General features: G+C 35.6%; 1 protein-coding gene across 3 annotated transcripts in view; it reads right to left on the bottom strand.

Moving 5' to 3' along the window:
- LOC126816714 (carnosine N-methyltransferase) overlaps positions 1–20,229 on the bottom strand; it is a 34,803-nt gene extending 14,574 nt beyond the window's left edge. The window contains exons 1-4 of one of the 3 annotated variants that reach the window (XM_050543463.2): positions 20,046–20,229; positions 13,360–13,555; positions 7,423–7,589; positions 769–909 (exon numbers count right to left, since the gene is read on the bottom strand). In XM_050543463.2, coding sequence (XP_050399420.1) covers positions 769–909; positions 7,423–7,589; positions 13,360–13,555; positions 20,046–20,131 — 590 coding nt within the window. In that variant the 5' untranslated portion in view covers positions 20,132–20,229. Of the gene's footprint in view, positions 1–768; positions 910–7,422; positions 7,590–13,336; positions 13,556–20,045 lie in introns of those variants that run through there. The other 2 variants (XM_050543464.2, XM_050543465.2) reach the window with 2 other exon arrangements.
- Between the last annotated feature and the right edge of the window lie 673 nt (positions 20,230–20,902).

Genomic DNA, 20,902 nt, shown 5'->3' with positions numbered 1-20,902 from the left:
TAGAGAACAAGCTAAACAAAAAGCGATTTTTCGTACAATCAGAGGCCATAATTCAGGAAGTTACAGTCCGATATGCGCGAATATTGAAAGGAACCAAGATCTTTGAATTATAAACTTACATTTCAAGTTTCATCAAAATTGGATAAAAATTGTGACCTCTAGAGGGTCCACAACCTTGATATACCTTATTTTTACGCTATTTGAGAACAAGGGAAGGCCATTTTGCCTGTCAGTTTGGGGTCGATTATCACGAAATTCGAACTCAACCATCCTTAGGGTGAAACGGTGATATACTATAACGTTTTTTTAAATCGGATAAAAATTATGACCTCTATAGGATCTACAAGCTAAAAAGACAACTTTTTGTACAATCAGGGGCCATAATTCAGGAAGTTACTGTCCGATATGCGTGAATATTGAAAGGAACCAAGATCTTTGGGTTATAAACTTACATTTCAAGTTCCATCAAAATAGGCTTAAATTTGTGACCTCTATAGGGTCTACAAGCTAAAAACGTGATTTTTCGTACAATCAGTGGAAGGACGGACGTCCGGACGGACAGGGGCGACAATATACGTCCACATGAAAATGTGGGCAAATAAAAATGGCAAGCAATTTTCGTGTTGTAGTGTCACCTGGAACAGGCAGTAGATCCGTGTTTCACTTGTTACTATTAACTTATGTCCTACTTTCCCATTAGTATGTATTGCCTGTCTATTCAACTAATAAGTAATGTCTCTCCTATGTAATATTTAAATGTCTACTTACTTATTTAATATAAAATTTGAGGCAATTAACATAAAAAGACTCCATTCATTTCCTTGGCAGGTATATCCTCTCTGTGCAATATCGTATGCCAGACGGCCCAATCCAGAACCAGGCACTAAGATATTAATCTTTGATGGATCACTAGAAAAAAAAAACAAGCGGTTGCCATGCAAGATACGCCCACATTTTATGAGAGATGGACAGAGAACAAGCTCAAAAAAAGAAGTGATTTTTCGTACAATCAAGGGCCATAATTCAGGAAGTTATGATCCAATCTGCACGAATATCGAAAGGAACCAAGATCTTTGGGTTATAAATATGTATTTCAAGTTTCATCAAAATCGGATCAAAATTGTGGCCTCTAGAGGATCCACAACCTTGATATACCATATATTTACACTATTTGAGTGCAAGAGGCGGCCATTTTGTCTGGCAGTTTTGGTCCGATTTCCACGAAACTCGAACTCAGCCATCATAATGGTGTAACGGTGATATATTCAAAAGTTTTTTTAAATAGGTTAATAATTGTGATGACCTCTAGAGGGACCACAACCTAAAAACACGATTTTTCGTACAATCAGGGGCCATAATTCAGGAAGTTACGATCCGATATGCACGAATATCGAAAACAACCAAAATCTTTCGGTTATAAACATGCATTTCAAGTTTCATCAAAATCGGATTAAAATTGTGACCTCTACAGAGTCCACTACATTGATATACCATATTTTGTATGCTATTTGAGGTGTGGCCATTTTGTCTGTCAAAACGATCCTCAGGGCATAACGGTGATATATTCAAACGTTTTTTTAAATCGGATAAGAATTATCACCGCTATAGGGTACACAAGCTAAAAACGTGATTTTTCGTACAATCAGGGGCCATAATTCAGGAAGTTACTATTCGATATGCATGAATATCGAAAGGAACCAAGATCTTTGGGTTAAAAACTTACATTTCAAGTTCCACCAAAATCAGAAGAAAATTGTGACCTCTAGAGTGTCCACAACCTTGATATACCATATTTTTACGCTATTTGAGAACGAGGGGCGGCCATTTCGTCTGTCAGTTTTGGGCCGATTTTCAAGAAAATCAAACTCAACCATCCTTAGGGTAAAACGGTGATATATTATGCACAAATATCGAAAGCAACCAAGATCTTTCGGTTATAAACATGCATTTCAAGTTTCATCAAAATCGGATTAAAATTGTGACCTCTACAGAGTCCACAATTTATGCTATTTGACTACGAGACGTGGCCATTTTGTCTGTCAAAACGATCCTTAGGGCATAACGGTGATATATTCAAACGTTTCTTTAAATCGGATAAAGATTATGACCTCTATAGGGTCCACAAGCTAAAGACACGATTTTTCATACAATCAGGGGCCATAATTCAGAAAGTTACGGTCAGACATGCACGAATATCGAAAGGAACTGAGATCTTTGGGTTATAAACTTACATTTCAAGTTTCAACAAAATCGGATAAAAATTGTGACCTCTATAGGGTCCACAACCTTGATATACCATATTTTTACGCTATTTCAGAACAATGGGCGGCCATTTTGTCAGTCAGTTTTGGTCCGATTTTCACGAAATTCGAAGTCAGCCATCCTTAGGGTGTAACGGTGATATACTAAAACGGTTTATTAAATCGGATAAAAATTATGACCTCTATAGGGTCCACAAGCTAAAATCGGATAAAAATTATGACCTCTATAGGGTCCACAAGCTAAAGACACGATTTTTCATACAATCAGGGGCCATAATTCAGAAAGTTACGGTCAGACATGCACGAATATCGAAAGGAACTGAGATCTTTGGGTTATAAACTTACATTTCAAGTTTCAACAAAATCGGATAAAAATTGTGACCTCTATAGGGTCCACAACCTTGATATACCATATTTTTACGCTATTTGAGAACAATGGGCGGCCATTTTGTCAGTCAGTTTTGGTCCGATTTTCACGAAATTCGAATTCAGCCATCCTTAGGGTGTAACGGTGATATACTAAAACGGTTTATTAAATCGGATAAAAATTATGACCTCTATAGGGTCCACAAGCTAAAAACGCGATTTTTCGTACAATCAGGGGCCATAATTCAGAAAGTAGCGGTCCGATATGCGCGAATATCGAAAGGAACTGAGACATTTCGGTTATAAACTTACATATTAAGTTTCAACAAAATCGAATAAAAATTGTGACTTCTACAGTGTTCACAAGCTAAAAACGTGATTTTTCGTACAACCAAGGGCCATAATCCATGCAGTTACAGTCCGATACATGACAACATCGAAAGGAACCGAGATCTTAGGGTGTTAAACCTATATTTCAAGTTTTGTTGAAATCGGATAAAAATTGTGACCTCTAGAGTGTTCACAAACAATTGTGGACGGACAGGGGCGACGACAATATCATCCACATGAAAATGTGGGCCTATAATATAAATATACATGTTAAGATTAAGAATGTATCCGTTGTTATGGTTTTACTAAAACCGTTTTAGCCACATACAGATTATCAAATACAAGGTAATTACTGTCAAAGGTGATTTTTTGGATTGACAGGAGCCAAAATTAATTTTCAGTCTGCGAGTTTTACACCAAATGTGACTTAAAACAATGGCCTGTTTTATTCTATTCTTCAATGACCATTAAAGGAATTATTCGTAAAACCAGAGGATGCCATGCAGGATACGCCCACACTTTACAAGAGATGGATAAAGAACAAGTTAAAAATAAAAACAATTTTTTGTACAATGAGGGTCCATAAGCCAGAAAGTTATGGTCTGAAATGCACAAATATCGACAGGGACTAATATTTTTGGAATATAAAGATATGTTTTAAGTTTTATCAAAATCGGATAAAAATTGTGACCTCTAGAGGGTCCATAACCTTTGTACGGTGAGTGGCCATTTTGTCGGGCAGTTTCATTTCAATTTTCCCAAAATTCAAATTCAACCTTCATTATTGTAAAATGGTGATATATCTAAACGGTTTTTAAAATTAGAAAAAAAAATTGTGACCTCTAGAGAATCCACAAGCCAAAAATGCGATTTTTCGACCAATCAGGAGCCATAATACAGGATGTTACGTTTGGATATGTGTGATTATCAAAAGGAACCAAGATCTTTATGATCTTTAAAGTTTCATCCAAATTAGATCAAGATAGGTTGCCAGGCAATGAAACATACGCCCACAGCAGCTAAATCATCCAGGCAGTCAACGAGAGTTGTTGCATATTTTTCCTTTTTTTGGTAATGAAACATTTATAATACACAAAAATCTGATTAAGAGTAACAACTTATAAAGTAATTATCAGATAACCATTATAATTTGATTGGATTTTATAAAGTTCTGCCCCATGCTAACATTTAGTATACGAAACTTTTAATATCATGGATTTAGCTGTTCAAGTCATAAAGATAGGTTGCCAGGCAACGAAAAATACGCCCACAGCAGCTAAATCATCTGGGCAGTCAACAAGAGTTGTCGCATATTTTTACCTTTTCAGTAATGAAACATTTATAATACACTTTAGCCTCTAGAGCGTCCACAAGATTTTTCAAAGTGATCAAGGGCCATAACTCTGGCAGTAATTGAAATTGCTCAAAATCAATAGGTATCTTCGTCTCATGACATTTAACACTGTGTATTAATTAAAAGTCAATCGGATATTAACTTTGGCCTCTAGAGCGTCCACAAGATTTTTTGAAGTGATCAAGGGCCATAACACTGGCAGTAATGATCGGAAATCGCTGAAAATCAATAGGCTTCTTCGTCTCATGACCTTAATCACTGTAAAAATCTAAAGTCAATCGGATATTAACTTTAGCCTGAACGCCGGCCGGACGGACGTGGGCGACAACAATATACATGTACAACCACATTTCACAACCTTGATATACCATATATTTAGACTATATTTCTAACTCAACCATCATTAGTGTATAACTGTGATATATTCACTGTTTTTTTTAAATCAGATAAAAATTGTGACCTGTATAGGGACCACAAGCTCAAAACGCGATTTTTCGTACAATCAAGGGTCATTATTGATATGCGTGAATATCGAAAGGAACCAAGATCTTTGGGCTATAAACATGCATTTCAAGTTTCATCAAAATCGGATGAAAATTATGACCTCTAGAGGGTCCACTACCTTGATATACCATATATTTACACTATTTGCATACAAGGGGCAGCCATTTTGTCCAGCAGTTTTGGCCCGATTTTCACAAAATTCGAACTCAATAAACATTACGGTGTAACAGTGATATGTTTTTTTTTAAATCGGATAATAATTGTGACCTCTAGGGGGAAAACAAGCTAAAACATGATTTTTCATACAATTAGGGGCCATAATTCAGGAAGTTACTATCCGATATGCCCGAATATCGACAGGAACCAAGATCCTTGGGTCATAAACATGCATTTCAAGTTTCATCAAAATCAGATCAAAATTGTGACCTTTAGAGGGTCCACAACTTTGATATAAACTGTTTCAATGGCATTTAGTAATTGAACTAGAGTATACAGGTCACAATTCTATGGAATACAATTACTGCCTTTTACAGAGCGACGTTTCGACTAGGCTTCTCTAGTCATTATCAAGCTATGATAAAAAATGAAAATATGACAGGACAATATATACATGTACACAACAATGCTTAGTTAATGCTGACAACTTTGATATACCAGATGTTTACACTAATTGTGTATGAGGGGCGGCCATTTTGTCCGGCAATTTTGGTCAGATTTTCAAACTCAACCAAAATTACAGTATAACAGTGATATATTTGAACGTTCTTTTTAAATCGGATAATAATTGTGACCTCTAGAGGGACCTCAAGCTAAAAAAACAATTTTTTGTACAATCAGGGGCCATAATTCAGGAAGTTACTATCCGATATGCGTGAATATCGAAAGGAACCAAGATCTTTGGGTTATAACCTTACATTTCAAGTTGCATCAAAATCAGAAGAAAATTGTGACCTCTAGAGGGTCCACAACATTGATATACAATATTTTTACGCTACTTGAGTACGAGGGGCGGCTATTTTGTCTGTCAGTTTTGGTCCGATTTTCACGAAATTCAAACTCAGCCATCCTTAGAGTGTAACGGTGATATGTTTTTTTCAAATCGGATAAAAAGTATGACCTCTATAGGGTCCACAAGCTAAAAACGCGATTTTTCGAACAATCAGGGGCCATAATCCATGAAGTTAAGGTCCGATATATGCCAATATCAAGAGGAAACGAGATCTTAGGGAGATAAAGCTATATTTCAAGTTTCGTTGAAATCGGATAAAAATTGTGACCTGTAAAGTGTCCACAAACCACTGTGGACGGACAGACAGGGGCGACGACAATATACATCCACATGAAAATGTGGGCGTATAAAAAGGCAGGGCTAGAAATCCACGCGAATCTTCGAATCTAATTTGCGCAAGGATTCTCGCAGAGCTTACGCTGCGAATCTATAAGGATTTGCGTAAAAATTTTCTTAAAAAAAAAAATCTCGGAGAGTTGTCGAGTCTAACTGTTGAATGTCAGCCAGGGTCAGTGTTCTTAATCGGCTCTATTTTGTGGGGTTTAGCCGATTGATGTTTAATGTAGCCGATTGGTAAAACAATGAATCAACCACATGGTATCATAAATCAATCTACTTTTGGCTAATATTACAACGCATTAATTATTACTTGTTAATAAAGAAGTGTCGGCTACAACAACAGTGAGAATCGTCCATATGTGGTTCATAATCCGAGTAATTAGCACATTTAACGGTGATTTTGATAATCCGGTAAAAAAACAAAACAAGCTTGCTGATAATTCATAATAGGTTCAGTAACTCGGCATGGTTTGCGAATCGTGCATCTTCCACGCTCCGTCCGTATGAATTCCAGGTACATGTAGATATTAAAATAATAACTGGATCATACATTGATGGATTCACTGACCAGTTGTTAGGTAAATTTAAATCTTCATTGAATATATAGTCCCTTGATAGAACACCGAATACACAGAGAGAGAAACAGTGGATATTTTCCCAACAGAATCTCGAATGCCGAATTTCAATGACACATGACATATCGGTTGGAATTAGGTCAATAAACCAGTTCTAAATAGCGTTTACCGTTAGCGTTTACCGTTATGATTTTTTATTTATATACATGCTAACAGAGGCTTAATTTTAAAAATATTATTGAAGGCTATATCATATTGTACAGAATTTTATTTTATAGCAATTCCAGTCATGGTTGTCACGTGATCATTGTGCTGTTTGTCTATCATCGACGAATGAATAAAAACTTTTGCAAGTTACTTGACTAGTTACGTGATGGAAAAAAGACTACAAATTGTGCTATAAAGAAATGCCATGGTGCTGTATCAGCTTACTTTGACTACGGCATTTTCTGGATATTACTTTTGACACAATTTAAGTGTTTACCAAAAACTCCATCTGATTGGGTTTTTTTTTATCATTGTTGTTATATTTTGGTGTTTTAGATTAACACAATAAACACAATTTTGTTTTTTAGACAGTATTATTAATTAACATTCGGAAGATTTGCACAGATTTCATATATGAGAATCCTCTTAGATTCTCGCAAAAAATGACGAATTTCTAGCCCTGAAAGGTTACTGTACCATTCACTTGCAGGGAAATATTTTTCAATAGCTTGTATAACAGGATTATAACAGGCATTTCTTTCTTCTTGTCCTTCAACACTCCAGTCTCTTACAAACTGTCGTAAAGTTGTCTTGACTTTAGACATATCTTGTAAACTTGGTATTGTGTTTTTCAAAGTATCATTCTGTAACAATAAACTCATTTTTAATTCTAAGAATAACTTATTGCTACTACAGATATTTCCCTTAAAAACCTACAAATAAAGGAGACAATGACAAGACAATAAGTGCAATTTTTTTTTTCTTTAACCCTTTCGATACCATGGTCACCAGCATCCAGTGGCCATTTTCATGATATTATAATAAAATAGAGACTGGTAACCAGTTCTTAGTCCCTCATGTTATAACAATTCTCTATTGGTCATTGTGATTTTGTCTTATGCTATTCTAGGCCACTATTATACATCAATTAATGACGTGTTGATAATACGGTGACCAGGCCCAATGTGGTACATAAATGGAGTGGTTCAAGCCTGCCGTGGGTAAATGAGACTACATGCATGTAAGGCAACACTGTACCTCCAAAATTAACATTATAGAGGTGTTAAGTGTAACTGCTTGTAAAATGTGACTTTAAAGATAAATTCCTGATAGAGTTGGTGCTACTGCTATCATTATGAAGTTCTTGGCAAACTGACATATACTCTTCAAAAAAAATAGGGGATATTGTGATATGATAAATAGTCATGGACACTTGACATGCTTTGAGAATATGTTCACAGGTGAAAAACTTATTGCCCCAAAAGAACCACTGAGCAACACATGCTACATGCAATAGCGCCATACATGTGGGAGGGGTTCATTGTCAAATTTGACACTTCAAGGAAGGGTTGATGAAAACTGCTGCTTGCTGTTTTATCTATCAATGTTTGCTTTCCTATCGATTCTTGCATAAGATTTACTGTTTAGCGTATCTTTGCTTTAGTGTGTTACATTTAATTTGATCGGGTTCCCCCTTGTTAGTGATGCAGGACGGAGGGCCTGACAAGGACAGCTGTCTATTCCTTCGGATGAGACAAAAAACCGAGGTCCCGTGTATACATTGGAATGCACGTAAAAGATCCCTTGGCAGTTGGAATTCGATGTAAGAGTAGGCGATAGTCTCTTATAGTACACTGTATCATGGCGTATGCCCGTCTTCATTAGCCCAGTATAGGAGCAGAACAGTAGGACGATAAACCCCATTTCATTTCATTTCATTTAATTTGACCGGGAGGAGTAGGTCAGATTGCCCTAAATCGTGATTGGACGGTTGATTAGAAGCATGCCACGATGAATTGCTGAATGTCTGAGGATTGGTGGAGCAATTACTCATTATTAAGACAAAAATCAAAAACGTCCATTTTTACTTTTGACAGTGTATCTCTTTGCGAGTGAAACGGGGCCATCAGATAAGCCGCTCATATGAACTGTTTATGTTCATGTGTAGACAATTGGCCTGTTATTAACATACACTGGTTACCTCTAATAAAAACAGCAGTGCATTTCCTAAGTTTTGTATTGTTTCTGAATATCCCCTAATTTTTTTGAAGAGTATATTTTACTGTCAATCAATAACTATTCATCTCTTTTCTGCATAAATTAAATAAAACAAGCTAACAGTGAGGCTGATGTCCCCTCGCCGAAATCCCAAAATAAATAGATGACCCATATTAATTAATCGCACATTTATTTTTTCAAAAGTATCGAGCAATCAAACTGGTTATCAACTATACACTAAGTTTCATCACTCTCTATCAGATAGAATCAAAGTTATCTTGTCCCAAAGCATCAACCAATGCTTAGCTTTGCTTAGCTTCAGCTCGAAAATGTTAATAATAATAATAATAATAATGATAAAAACTTTATTTAACGAGGCAACTTATTTAGTTTGCAAAAAAACTAATCTTCCATAAGTCCCTTCGAAGCTACAAAGACATATATACAAGTAATATCAGGATAAATTCAAAATCATTTGAAATGCAATAACATTTTAAAGTGAGAAGTTGGGCTAGTCACTCCTAAACTACAAAACATATATATTTTACAAGTAAAATATAGGAAGAACACTATAATTACACACAAAATAAGATAGAATGCTGTTGCAAGTTAAATATATACGAAAAATAATAAGTATGTCATCAGTTCTCAGTTTAATCTTAAAATTTTCAACATTTTTACACGTCTTTATACCAAAAGGCAGATTGTTCCATAAAAGATATGCAGAATAATGAAAAGTATGTTCATGGATTCCATTTTGCATTTTTGAAGGAAAAAGAGATTTACTGGCCTGTGAATGAAGCAAGATATCAGTTTTGGAAACAAGAGATTTTTCAATAAAATAGGAGTTTAGATAAAGTGGAGTATTAAATGTAATAATTTTGAATGATAAGACAATTTTATTATAAAGAATCCTCTGTGTAAGGGTAAGCCAACCGAGTTTAGAAAATAAAGAGGTGGACGGGGCTTCAAAGAATAATTCTTGCTGCCCTCTTTTGTAATTTTAAAAGAATGTCTAATCTACTTTTGGTAGCATTCCACCAAATAATAGAGCAATAGTCAAATATTGGTAATATAATTGTAAATATTATAAAACAAAATTCTTGTCTTGTAAGGTAAATGATCTTTTATCTTATTTAGGAGAAATACTTTTGATGCAAGTTCTTTAGACATATGTGCTATCTGTGCTTCCCAATTAAGGTCTTCGTCAATTTGAATTCCAAGTAATTTTACGGTAGTAGTAACCGTCTCAATTTTCTCACCATGAAGTGATAAAGTTAGGGTTTTCTGATTTCTTTTGTTTTGATGAAATCAGCATTGATTTTGTTTTCGAAGGATTGATTACCATCCCATTGTTTTCACACCATTTAGCAACCAAATAGAGATTATTTTGGAGATTATCGACGATGGATAAAATATCTTTGTGTGAACAATGCAGGGTACTGTCATCAGCAAACAAATCTATATGACTTGATTCAATATTGATTTAGAGATCATTTATAACCAGCGGCTGCCAGGCAGGATACGCCCACATTTTGCAACAGATGGATAGAGAACAAGCTAAAAAACAAACACGATTTTTTGTATAATCAGGGGCAAAAATCCAGAAAGTTATGGCCTGAAATGTGCAAATATCAAAAGGGACTGAGATCTTTGGGATATAAAGATATGTTTTAAGTTTCATCAAAATCGGATAAAAATTGTGACCTTTAGTGGGTCCACATCCTTTGTTACACACTTCTACACAATTTGCATACAAAGAGCGGCCATTTTGTCGGGCAGTTTCATTTTGATTTCCCGAAATACGGTTTATTCTTCATTATGGTGGAATGGTGATGTATTTAAACGGTTTTTAAAATCAGACAAAAATTGTGACCTCTAGAGAATCCGCAAGCTAAAAACGCAATTTTTCGTACAATCAGGGGCCATAATTCAGGAAGTTACAATTCAATATGCACGAATATCGAAAGGAACCGAGATCTTTGGGATATAAACTTACATTTCAAGTTCCATCGAAATCAGAAGAAAATTGTGACCTCTAGAGGGACCACAAGCTAAAAACGCGATTTTTCGTACAGATGAATGTGGGCGTATAAAAATGATTTTCCATATTCTGGATGGAGTACAATCCAGATGGATTCGATATTTTGATGTTCATATCAAGTTTTCTTGAATATTTTAGGTCTGAATTTACATATAAGATAAGGCCTCCGCCACTTTTGCTCAATCGATCTTTCCTGATCAGATCATAACCAAAGATATTAATAAATCTATCGTCAATTTTAGAATGTAAAAATGTTTCAGAGAAGCCCATGACATTTAAATTTTCATTATCTTGCAAAATAAAATTCTTTACTTCATTAATTTTACCAAAAAGTCTATTTATATTTTAAAACCTTTACATTTGCTTGAAAATAATGTGGAAACAGAGTGATCATCGATGGATTGTAATGAATCGATACGAGGGCTACATGAGAGTCAATAAACTGACTGCTGAGGTCGCCTTCGTGCATTGTTGGATCATTAATTGGTGTGATCTTCAAAAATCAGACTATTATTATCAGTACTAACAGGATTATTAAAGGAAGTTTCAGTATCATTTAAGTAGTGCTATTACTTGAAAGAGTAACATTAATTAGTCAAACAGCAGAAGTTACATGTATCAATCAATGGTTCAATAGAATAATCAAAAATATTAGTGGTGTTAGTCATATATTGCATAAAATTATTATAACTCAGAATCATACTTGTTTTTTTCGGCTTCAAAAACATTGCCTTTATCCTAGTACCTATCTGTACAATATTGTCGATGAAATGCTTAACAACTATTCACTTTATGGCCCTCAATATTACACCAGCAACCTTGGTACGAATTTTACACGTGTCTTTTGTATGACCCGAAATATCACAAAAGAAACAGGGTTTAATGGAACTATTGTTAATGTCGCGTCTTTCCTTGATAATGTCTACATATTCTTCATAAATATGTAGTAGTGAAGATGTACATGTACCTCTGTCAGACAGGCGAATATTGTCTTCCCAAATAAGTCTGTAATCAGATTTTATTGAATTAGGGTTACTGCCTTTTGAACACAAAACTCACAAAGGAGATCGTTATAAAATTGAATGTTATGATCAATATTTTGTCCTGCCATGTCATGTCTTGGTGTAGCCTCACAGATGAAAAGATGTGCAATTGGCCTTTTCTTTTTAATAGTGTCCACTGTTCTTTTCAGGTCATACATAATATCAGAAAAGGACCGTAGCTCTGATAGTCATTCCCTCCAGCCTGAATAATAATTTTGTCATAATCATTAAACTGAGTCAAGACATTCACCTAATGAACATTTACATCAAGTTTAAACATTCTACCTCAATTAAAAGCAGAGTTGTTATGTTCCAAAGTCTTGACCAATCAAATTGCTTATTGCTCCTTAGCCTGAGAAGAAAATTCTCACCATCGAACTTAGTCAAGCTAATGATATAATGAATCTATAATCAGAGTTTCATCGCTCTTATTTCATTATAACCAAAGTTATCGTGTCCCAAAGCAACAACCAATCAGATTGCTTATCTCTGCTTACCGTAAGCAGACAATGTTCATCATCGAACTCCATCAAGGCATTCACCTAATGAATGCCTACACCAAGTTTGAGCATTCTACCTTAATTAGAATGAGAGTTATTGTGTTCCAAAGTCTCGACCAATCAAATTGCTTATCGCTCTGCTCACCCTGAGCAGAAAATGCTCATCATCAAACTTAGGGTATTTATGTAATGAAACTATACACCAAGTTCCATCACTCTCACTTAATTAGAACTAAAGTTATCGTATCCCAAAACACCAACCAATCAAATTGCTTATCTCTTCTTACCCTAACCAGAAAATTCTCATCTTCGAACTCCATCAAGGCATTGACCTAATAAACACCTACATCAAGTTTGAACATTCTAGTTCAATTAGAAGAAGAGTTATTGTGTTCCAAAGTCTTGGTCAATCAAATTGCTTATCGCTCTGCTTACCCTGAGCAGAAAATGCTCATTATCGAACTTAGTCAAGGTATTGATGTAATGAAACTATACACCAAGTTTCAGCACTCTCACTTGATTAGAACTAAAGTTATCGTGTCCCAAAGCATCAACCAATCAAATTGCTTATCTCTGCTTACCCTAAGCAGAAAATGCTCATCTTCGAACTCCATCAAGGCATTGACCTAATAAACACCTACATCAAGTTTGAACATTCTAGCTCAATTAGAAAGAGTTATTGTGTCCCAAAAAGTGTGACGGACAGACAGACGGACAAACCCATTTCTTTGAAAGGCGGGGGACAAAAAATGTAACATAATCAGGTTGTTCAGGTAATAAACTATTTTTATAGCTTTTCTACCTACACAAGCAGTTATGAAAAACTAACTTCTATGAGTTTACTTTGATTTTCAAACATGACATCAGCATCTTTAATCAGCATGTTCACAACTTCAGCATTATGATCAACACATGTTTTAACTGTTTCTAAATGATCTTTAAAATATGGTATCATTGCCTTGTGACGCTCTGGTAAAGCTTCGTAATATTTCTCTGCCTGTTTTACTCTTTTATATGAGTTGTTTCTATCACAAAAGAGAAAAAAAATCATAACTAAATGATATAACAATAACATCAATTCGAAACAAGTACAACCAGGTAGACCTATGGTACTGTATATTCTTTTTAGCAGTAACATTCATTCAGACAAATATAAGACTAAAATTATGTAGAAATATTTTACTGTAAAACTGATTTTAAACAACCGTTCAGATAACAAATTTTTAGTTGTAAACCTTCATTTGGGCCTACTCAGTTTTGGAGAAATTCAAATTTTTTTTTCAGAAGTTAAGGCTTAGTCTAGAGAAATGAATTGAAATGGGGTTTAATGTCCTTCTACTGTTCTGCTCCGACTGGGCTAATGAAGACGGGTATATGTCATACAGTGTGCTATGAGGGAAATTTTGCCCGGCAGTGGCACTATGGCCTACTCTTCTATCGAATTCCAACTGCCAAGGGATCTTTTATGTGCACGTCAATGGGTTTTTCATACCATCTGAACGACTAGATAGATGTCCTTATCAGGCCCTCCGCCCGGCACCACTGGCGAGGGGAAACCACATTGGAAAATCACAATGTACTTTCTTCGCCAATACAGGGATCTAACACGCGACCTCCAGACTTGTGAGCCAGCATCTTACCCACCATATGTCCCCTAGTTTAGAGAAGTTTAATTTCCACTGGACACTAACTAACACATAGTTGGGCAGGCGACCCTAATCCTTGTCACATACCATCTTGAGAACAAAACCTCGCAACTTGACCAAATAATCTTATCTTATAATGTAAAGTGGACAAATTTGACAATCGGCCTACCCAACCACGCTTACGCATAGTAAAGTATTTCTGCAATTTACAGCCGTGATAATTCTCATCTACGGCTGAAATTGATACACTATTCGAGGCTTTGTTTGAGCAAGTAAAATTATGTTCAATTGCAAAATTTTCAACACATATCACCACAATTTGCATGGATATAAGCAATTATGTTACAAATAGTGAAGAGTGGAACACTGAAATCATAATCTTATCTTACCAAACATTTTTTTACTCTATTTTCGAGTGACATACATAATTCTGGTTTGGCGGCCATTTTAAAATGAACATAAATTTTGTATAGCAGTTGGGTTTAATCAAATCATATAATTATGGGAATTTGTTTATTATTATATGTCAGGTATGTACAGTACAGTTTGGAAATTAAGGAAGTTATAGGCCAGTAACTTTTTTGTAGTCAAATGACTACAAAACTTGCTCAAAGGAAGGCCTTAGGATAGAGTTGGGCGATGTGAAAATTTTTCACATCACGATATTTTAAAAATTATATCACGATACCTACACATATCGCGATATTTTACCTTAACTAAATAAAAACTAAAAAGGATCGTTTCATTCTTAATATACATGTATATATGTCTGTTATATAATAAAAGTATTTATTAACATAGAGAATATTATTTATTCCATGCCCTGTTAAAAATAGTGTTTGAATTGCCAAATTCAGCAAGCATTGTATTTACAAGTAGACATAGAATTGCCCTTTGTTAAGTCGGGTTCCCTTACAAGTGACTATGTTGCCACTTGTGCTAAAGAGCCTTTCTGATGCACAACTTGTTGCTGGAACACACAAGAATTTTCTAGCTACATTGGCTATCTTGGGGAACTGGATTGCAGTCTGCTTCCACCAAAGCAATGGATCCGATTCATACTCTAAATGGGGAAGTGAGAGGTAGTGATTTATTTCTCTATCTATTAACTGGTCTTCTGACAAGTTGAAACTACTATTAGAATCATTTACTCCACTGTCTTCATGTTGTCTTAAAAGTTTTGCCAATTTAAACTTTTTGTTGGAGCTTGGTTCAGATAGGTCATGGTTAGGAACAACTAGATTAAAATGAAGCTCACTATATTCACTTGTAAGCACAATTTGTTCTTTTAATTTGGTATGGACAGAAGCATCCTCTCCATCCTTTAAATATTTGACTTTGAAGCGTGGATCGACAAATGTGGCAATATTAAGTAACATTCGTGAAGTAGCATCTGAATATTTTTCATTCAGATATATATTTCAAAATTTGGGTTTTAGTATCTGTAGTGAGTTGGCTATCACCAGGCTTTTCAATCAGTGTGGTATTATTTAGCATATGCAGAACTGGGATATGCTAACATACTCTTCGCTGCCTAGGACATCAGTAAATTCTGCAACTGGTTCCAATGCTTTCACAACACTCTCTAAAATTTCAATATCCTGCCACTTTGGTATTAGACTAGAACTTTTTCGATCTGCTGAAAGTACTGCAGTTACAGCCTTTTCTTGTTCTATATATCTTGAAATCATTTTGTACATGGAGCCCCATCTTGTGTCACAAGCAATTTTTAAAGAGTGTGTTAGAAAAAGTAGCTGATTCTGCAATTTGAACAGCTTAGCTGCAATTTCCAGCTAAACGAAAAAGCAGACACCACTTTCTTACATACTGCCACTGCTCTTTCAATTCTATTATCTTTCAAGCCATTATTAATAGCTAAATGGAGGCGGTGTCCAAAACATTGAAGACGGGTCCAGGAGTTCAATTCAGTAGCTTTAATAATGTTTGAACCATTGTCAGTTGTTAAACAAACAAGAAAGTCTTCCTCAAGACCCCAGTCATCTAATGTATCTTTCAATCCACTTGATAAATTTTCGCCAGTATGATCTGCAGGGAAAAACATTGTTAGAAGATGCCTTGTTTGTAAGTTCCATAATTTATCAATGTAATGTAGAGTAAAAGACATGAACGGTTCCATTTGAGAACTGGACCAGAGATCCGTGGTTGCAGAAAAGTAGGGTGACCCACCATAAATAAATATCTCCATATATTTCGACAATTACGCCACAATATTTATATATATGCCAAGCCTCAAATCAGTTTCACACAATTATAGTCACTAAATAAACGATCATGTTGTACTTAATAAGCTATGACCATTAATCATGTATAAATAATAGACTGAAAACTGGTTCCAAGAGTCGTCCATAACATCCAGATACTTTTGAGTAAAAGATAGGTTACGTGCCCTTGTTTTGAAATTAGTCTCGCTTAACCAGTCTATCGACCATTCTACGTCTGATTGACAGGTCGGGATAATCAAGACTACTTTTTTTACGAAACGTAACAGAAAGCTAGAACAAGAAATTGAATTTAGAAATAAGCACGTTAGGTAGCCCAACAATCGTTTTAAGAAGCTTGTAAAAGTAAAATGAAACTACTGCTAGTATCATGTTCCTGCCTAACCCGAGTGATTCAGAGATATTATTTGTACTAAACCAAAAGATGCCGCTCTTAACGGTACAGTTAATGATAAAGCGATTTAAAAAATGAAACGAACGTAATTTCTAAATCTGCTGTAATAACCAAGAAGCTTAATTTAACTGCTATTCAAAATCGTCAACAATAAATTTTTTACGGCTGTAATAGTTGATAGATTTGTAGAGAATTGCACGTGCCATGGCTATTTATAGTATCATACTGTCAGTATCGGCACAGCGAATGTGCACGCTTCAGTGGTAGTCTCGAACTATCAGCGGTGGACTGTATTTCTGAGAGTACATGGGTCACCCTAAGAAAAGTACTGAAAATCCTGGATGTCTTTTAAAACTTCCTGTTCTTCTTCCGTTTATGCAGAGACATGGGCCTGGACTAACGTTTCAACAAGACAATGCTCGACCCCATATAGCAATTGCTACCCAGAATTTTTTTAAGATATGCCGGTGTCCAAGTTCTGGATTGGCCGTCGCTTAGCCCCGACCTTAATCCTATTGAACACATCTGGGACGAACTGGGTCGACGTGTTCGTCAGCAAGTGAATCCACCAGACGTTGCAGGACCTTCAACATGCTCTGGCTGAGCAGTGGCGACGTCTTCCTCGGGTAGTGTTTACTAATGTTCTGAGATCCATGAGAAGACGTTGTGTGGCAGTACGAGACGCTAGAGAAGGCCACAACCGTTACTAAACACTTTATTCCGATTGTTTTCCAAGTCTGTGAATTTCATTTTGGGGGGTACTGTGACATCACGAACGTTATCAATGTCAAGGACTTTCAGCGAGACGTATTCTTGCTTTCTGTTGATGTCAAGGTCGTCTGTGCACAACATAACACTAAAATAGTTGCCTTAAACCAAATATTACAAATCTAGTCCCAAAAATCCCGAGTGTCAAGTTTTTAATTTGGCTGAGTATAGATTGGAAGCATACCCTTTACTATAAATCTCGTAACTGATTCAGTAAGCGATTGCCATCGTTTACTGTTTTTGTTATATTTGCAGGTGTCCAAAATTGTTGTCTGATTCTGATTGGTTGCCTGTAATTTGGTTGTTGAGCTTAATAAACTAGCTGAAGTTGGACTTGGGGTTGTAGATTTTGATCTTGACCTAACCAATTTTGGTGATGGAGGGTACAACAGGCCCACTTCTTCTTTAGATTTGGCGTATTCAGCTGGATGTTTGTTTTTCAAATGTAGAAATAAATTTGTTGTATTGCCACCCTTTGCTGCAACTGGCTTCCTGCAGAATCGACAAATGTGATCAACTTGAGATTTATCGGTTTTGTACCCAAAAAATAGTCAAATATCACTCGTCAGATTTTTTTTTTGGCGGAACCAGGTTGTCCTCTGACTCTATGTCTAGGTCTAGACCTGTTCTTAATCTTAATTCAGATGTAGGCTTACCGGTGTTCATCTTACAAAATGTTAAATTGATTTAATATTATAAAAAACGTGTTCACTGGTTACTACTTTAGTTTTACACACCGACTGAAATGAGCGTGTGCTACCGTTGTTATGGTGACGATGCGGCATAAATCGTCTTGAATAGCTCGCTAAAGTAATATAGTGATTCTAAATAAGTCCTTATAATCCCGACAACGCAAAGCGGAAATCCTTCGATGTACACGTATGATTGAAAGCGAAAGTTGAGTTCAGACTCGATATTTCGGTATTAAGTGCGTAATATCGGCGATATCATAAACGGTTTTATCATGGTGATATACCGGTTTCGGATTTTTCCTACATCGTATCGTCCGTTTTGAGATCCAAACCGGTGTTTTCGGTAATATCGAATTATCGCCCAACTCTACCTTAGGACACCACTACTGTGGCTAGAGTAAGACGGAAGATATCAGTATAAGGTTACTATACGTCCCGTTTTTACCGGGACAGTCCCGTTTTTTGGGGACCTTTTTGTCGTCCAGTCCCGATGCCTCTCACATGCCTATATGTCCCGGTTTTTAAATCAGGTGTTTTTCAATTGAAAATAATAACACCAAACACATAAACTAGTGATTAATATTAATGTATAAGATAGGTTGCCAGGCAACGAAACATACGCTAACAGCAGCTATATCATCCGGGCAGCCAACAATAGTTGTCGCATATTTTTACTTATCTGTAATGAAACAACTCATTAAGTAATTATCAGAAAACCATTAGAATTTGTTTGGTTTTATAAAGTTCTGCCCCATGCTAATGTTTAGTATACGAAACTTTTAACATCATGGATTTAGCTGTTCAAGTCAAAAAGATTCATTGAAAATCAATATACTTGTTTGTCTCAAGACCTTAAACTCTGTGTATCAATCTGAAGTCAATCGGATAATAACGTTAGCCTCTAGAGTGTCACAAGATTTTTCAAAGTGAACAAGGGCCATAACTCTGGCAGTAATTATCGGAAATAGCTGAAAATCAATAGGCTTCTTCGTCTCATGACTGTTAACACTGAGCATAAATTTAAAGTCAATCGGATATTAACTTTAGCCTCCACAAGATTTTTCAAAATGATCAAGGGCCATAACTCTGGCAGTCTCATGACCTTCAACACTGTGTATAAATTTAAAGTCAATCAGATATTAACTTTAGCCTCTAGTAGAGCGTCTACGTGGATGCCGGACCGACGACAATATAGGACCATATTTCAATGTGGGCGTATAAAAATTTATGTGAAATACGCATGCCATACCAAACGAAAACGAATGACTAAAATAGGGAGCCCTTTAATAACCAATTGTTATCTTGTAGACAATAATATGATTTTTATTGTATTTCATCCATAATTCCTCTTATTATTTAGCAATTAAAATTGAATTTATTTACCAAATTTCAAATTGTAGGATTGTCAAATTTTTGACATCTATATTAAAATTTTTTTACCATAGGAGCACTATCAACCTGACAATCAGTGTTAATTTGAATACTGGTCACAAATCCAAGAATGCCCCCAAACCCCCTTAAGACTAATAAGAGTTAGATTGCCCGAATAAGTTTTGTATTGCGCCCATTGCCCGCCCATTTTGTCGCGCCCGCAGTGCACTTCGGGCTCAATTTGGCTTTAGTCTGCTCAGAATAATAAATGTCGCAGCTTCTTCAATATGATTAATCTTGTAACCCTACATCAGTAGAGACTAGAGGAACCATTACTAATACTTTAGATGTCGTAATTTCGTCCTTATTTAATAAGTTATTATATTTCAGTCTTTAGTCTTTACCTATAACCTCTAAAACTATTAAGAACCCGAATAAAATGTCGCTTTTCTTCTTCATCTTCTGTAATGTGTTCGTTCTTAGTTTCCATTCTTTTTTAATGTTGACAAAATGCAGGTACCGGTAAATGAGCCGAGATCAAGCTGGCATACAATAAGCTACCATACAATAAGACCACTCACCCTACAATAAGGGACAATCAAATCAGCATACAATAAGGAATTCGCTGGATGACCAAGACTTCAGTGAAATCACGTGCTCCGTATGGGCTAATCCGAGCCTTCGATGAATAAAATAAATTGAAAGTAGTCTATTTTTAGTAATTAGGTTATTGTCTGATGGCGACAAATTTTTTGCTCTGAATAAAAAGGGTTTTATCTCTTCTAAAGTGTGTTATTATGAATGTGCCAGAAAATAAACAATCGCCCCACCCCACCACTCGTATTCAGTTAGTGCAGGCTAATTAACTTTGATCAATTAAAAAAAAAAAGAAGTAAACATGCATTGTGCCTAAAGAAAAAATTAGGGATGAACAAAAGAGAAAATTAACTTTAATTTTCAGTATAGATATAATTATTTTGGATTAAGTCCCGCATTTTTACTTCAAATACCCCCCCCCCACCTCCAACTTTAATCTTTTTTCAAGGTATGTATAAAATAAGCGTAAAATTATTTACATACCCGGTATTTGAAAAGATCAAGGAACGTACTTTAAAGTGATGCATACCACGATTGCTGTAATTTCGCATTAATACCCGTATTTTTACTTTAAATACCCCTACCCTCGTCATTTAATAGAGTTTGCACCACCCAATTTTGATCGTTTTTTAAGATAAGTAAATATGAATGTGCCAGAAATTTA

Source organism: Patella vulgata, chromosome 3, assembly GCF_932274485.2.
Source record: "Patella vulgata chromosome 3, xgPatVulg1.2, whole genome shotgun sequence".
Lineage (NCBI taxonomy): Eukaryota > Metazoa > Mollusca > Gastropoda > Patellidae > Patella > Patella vulgata.
This window is presented reverse-complemented; position numbering and strand designations above follow the sequence as displayed.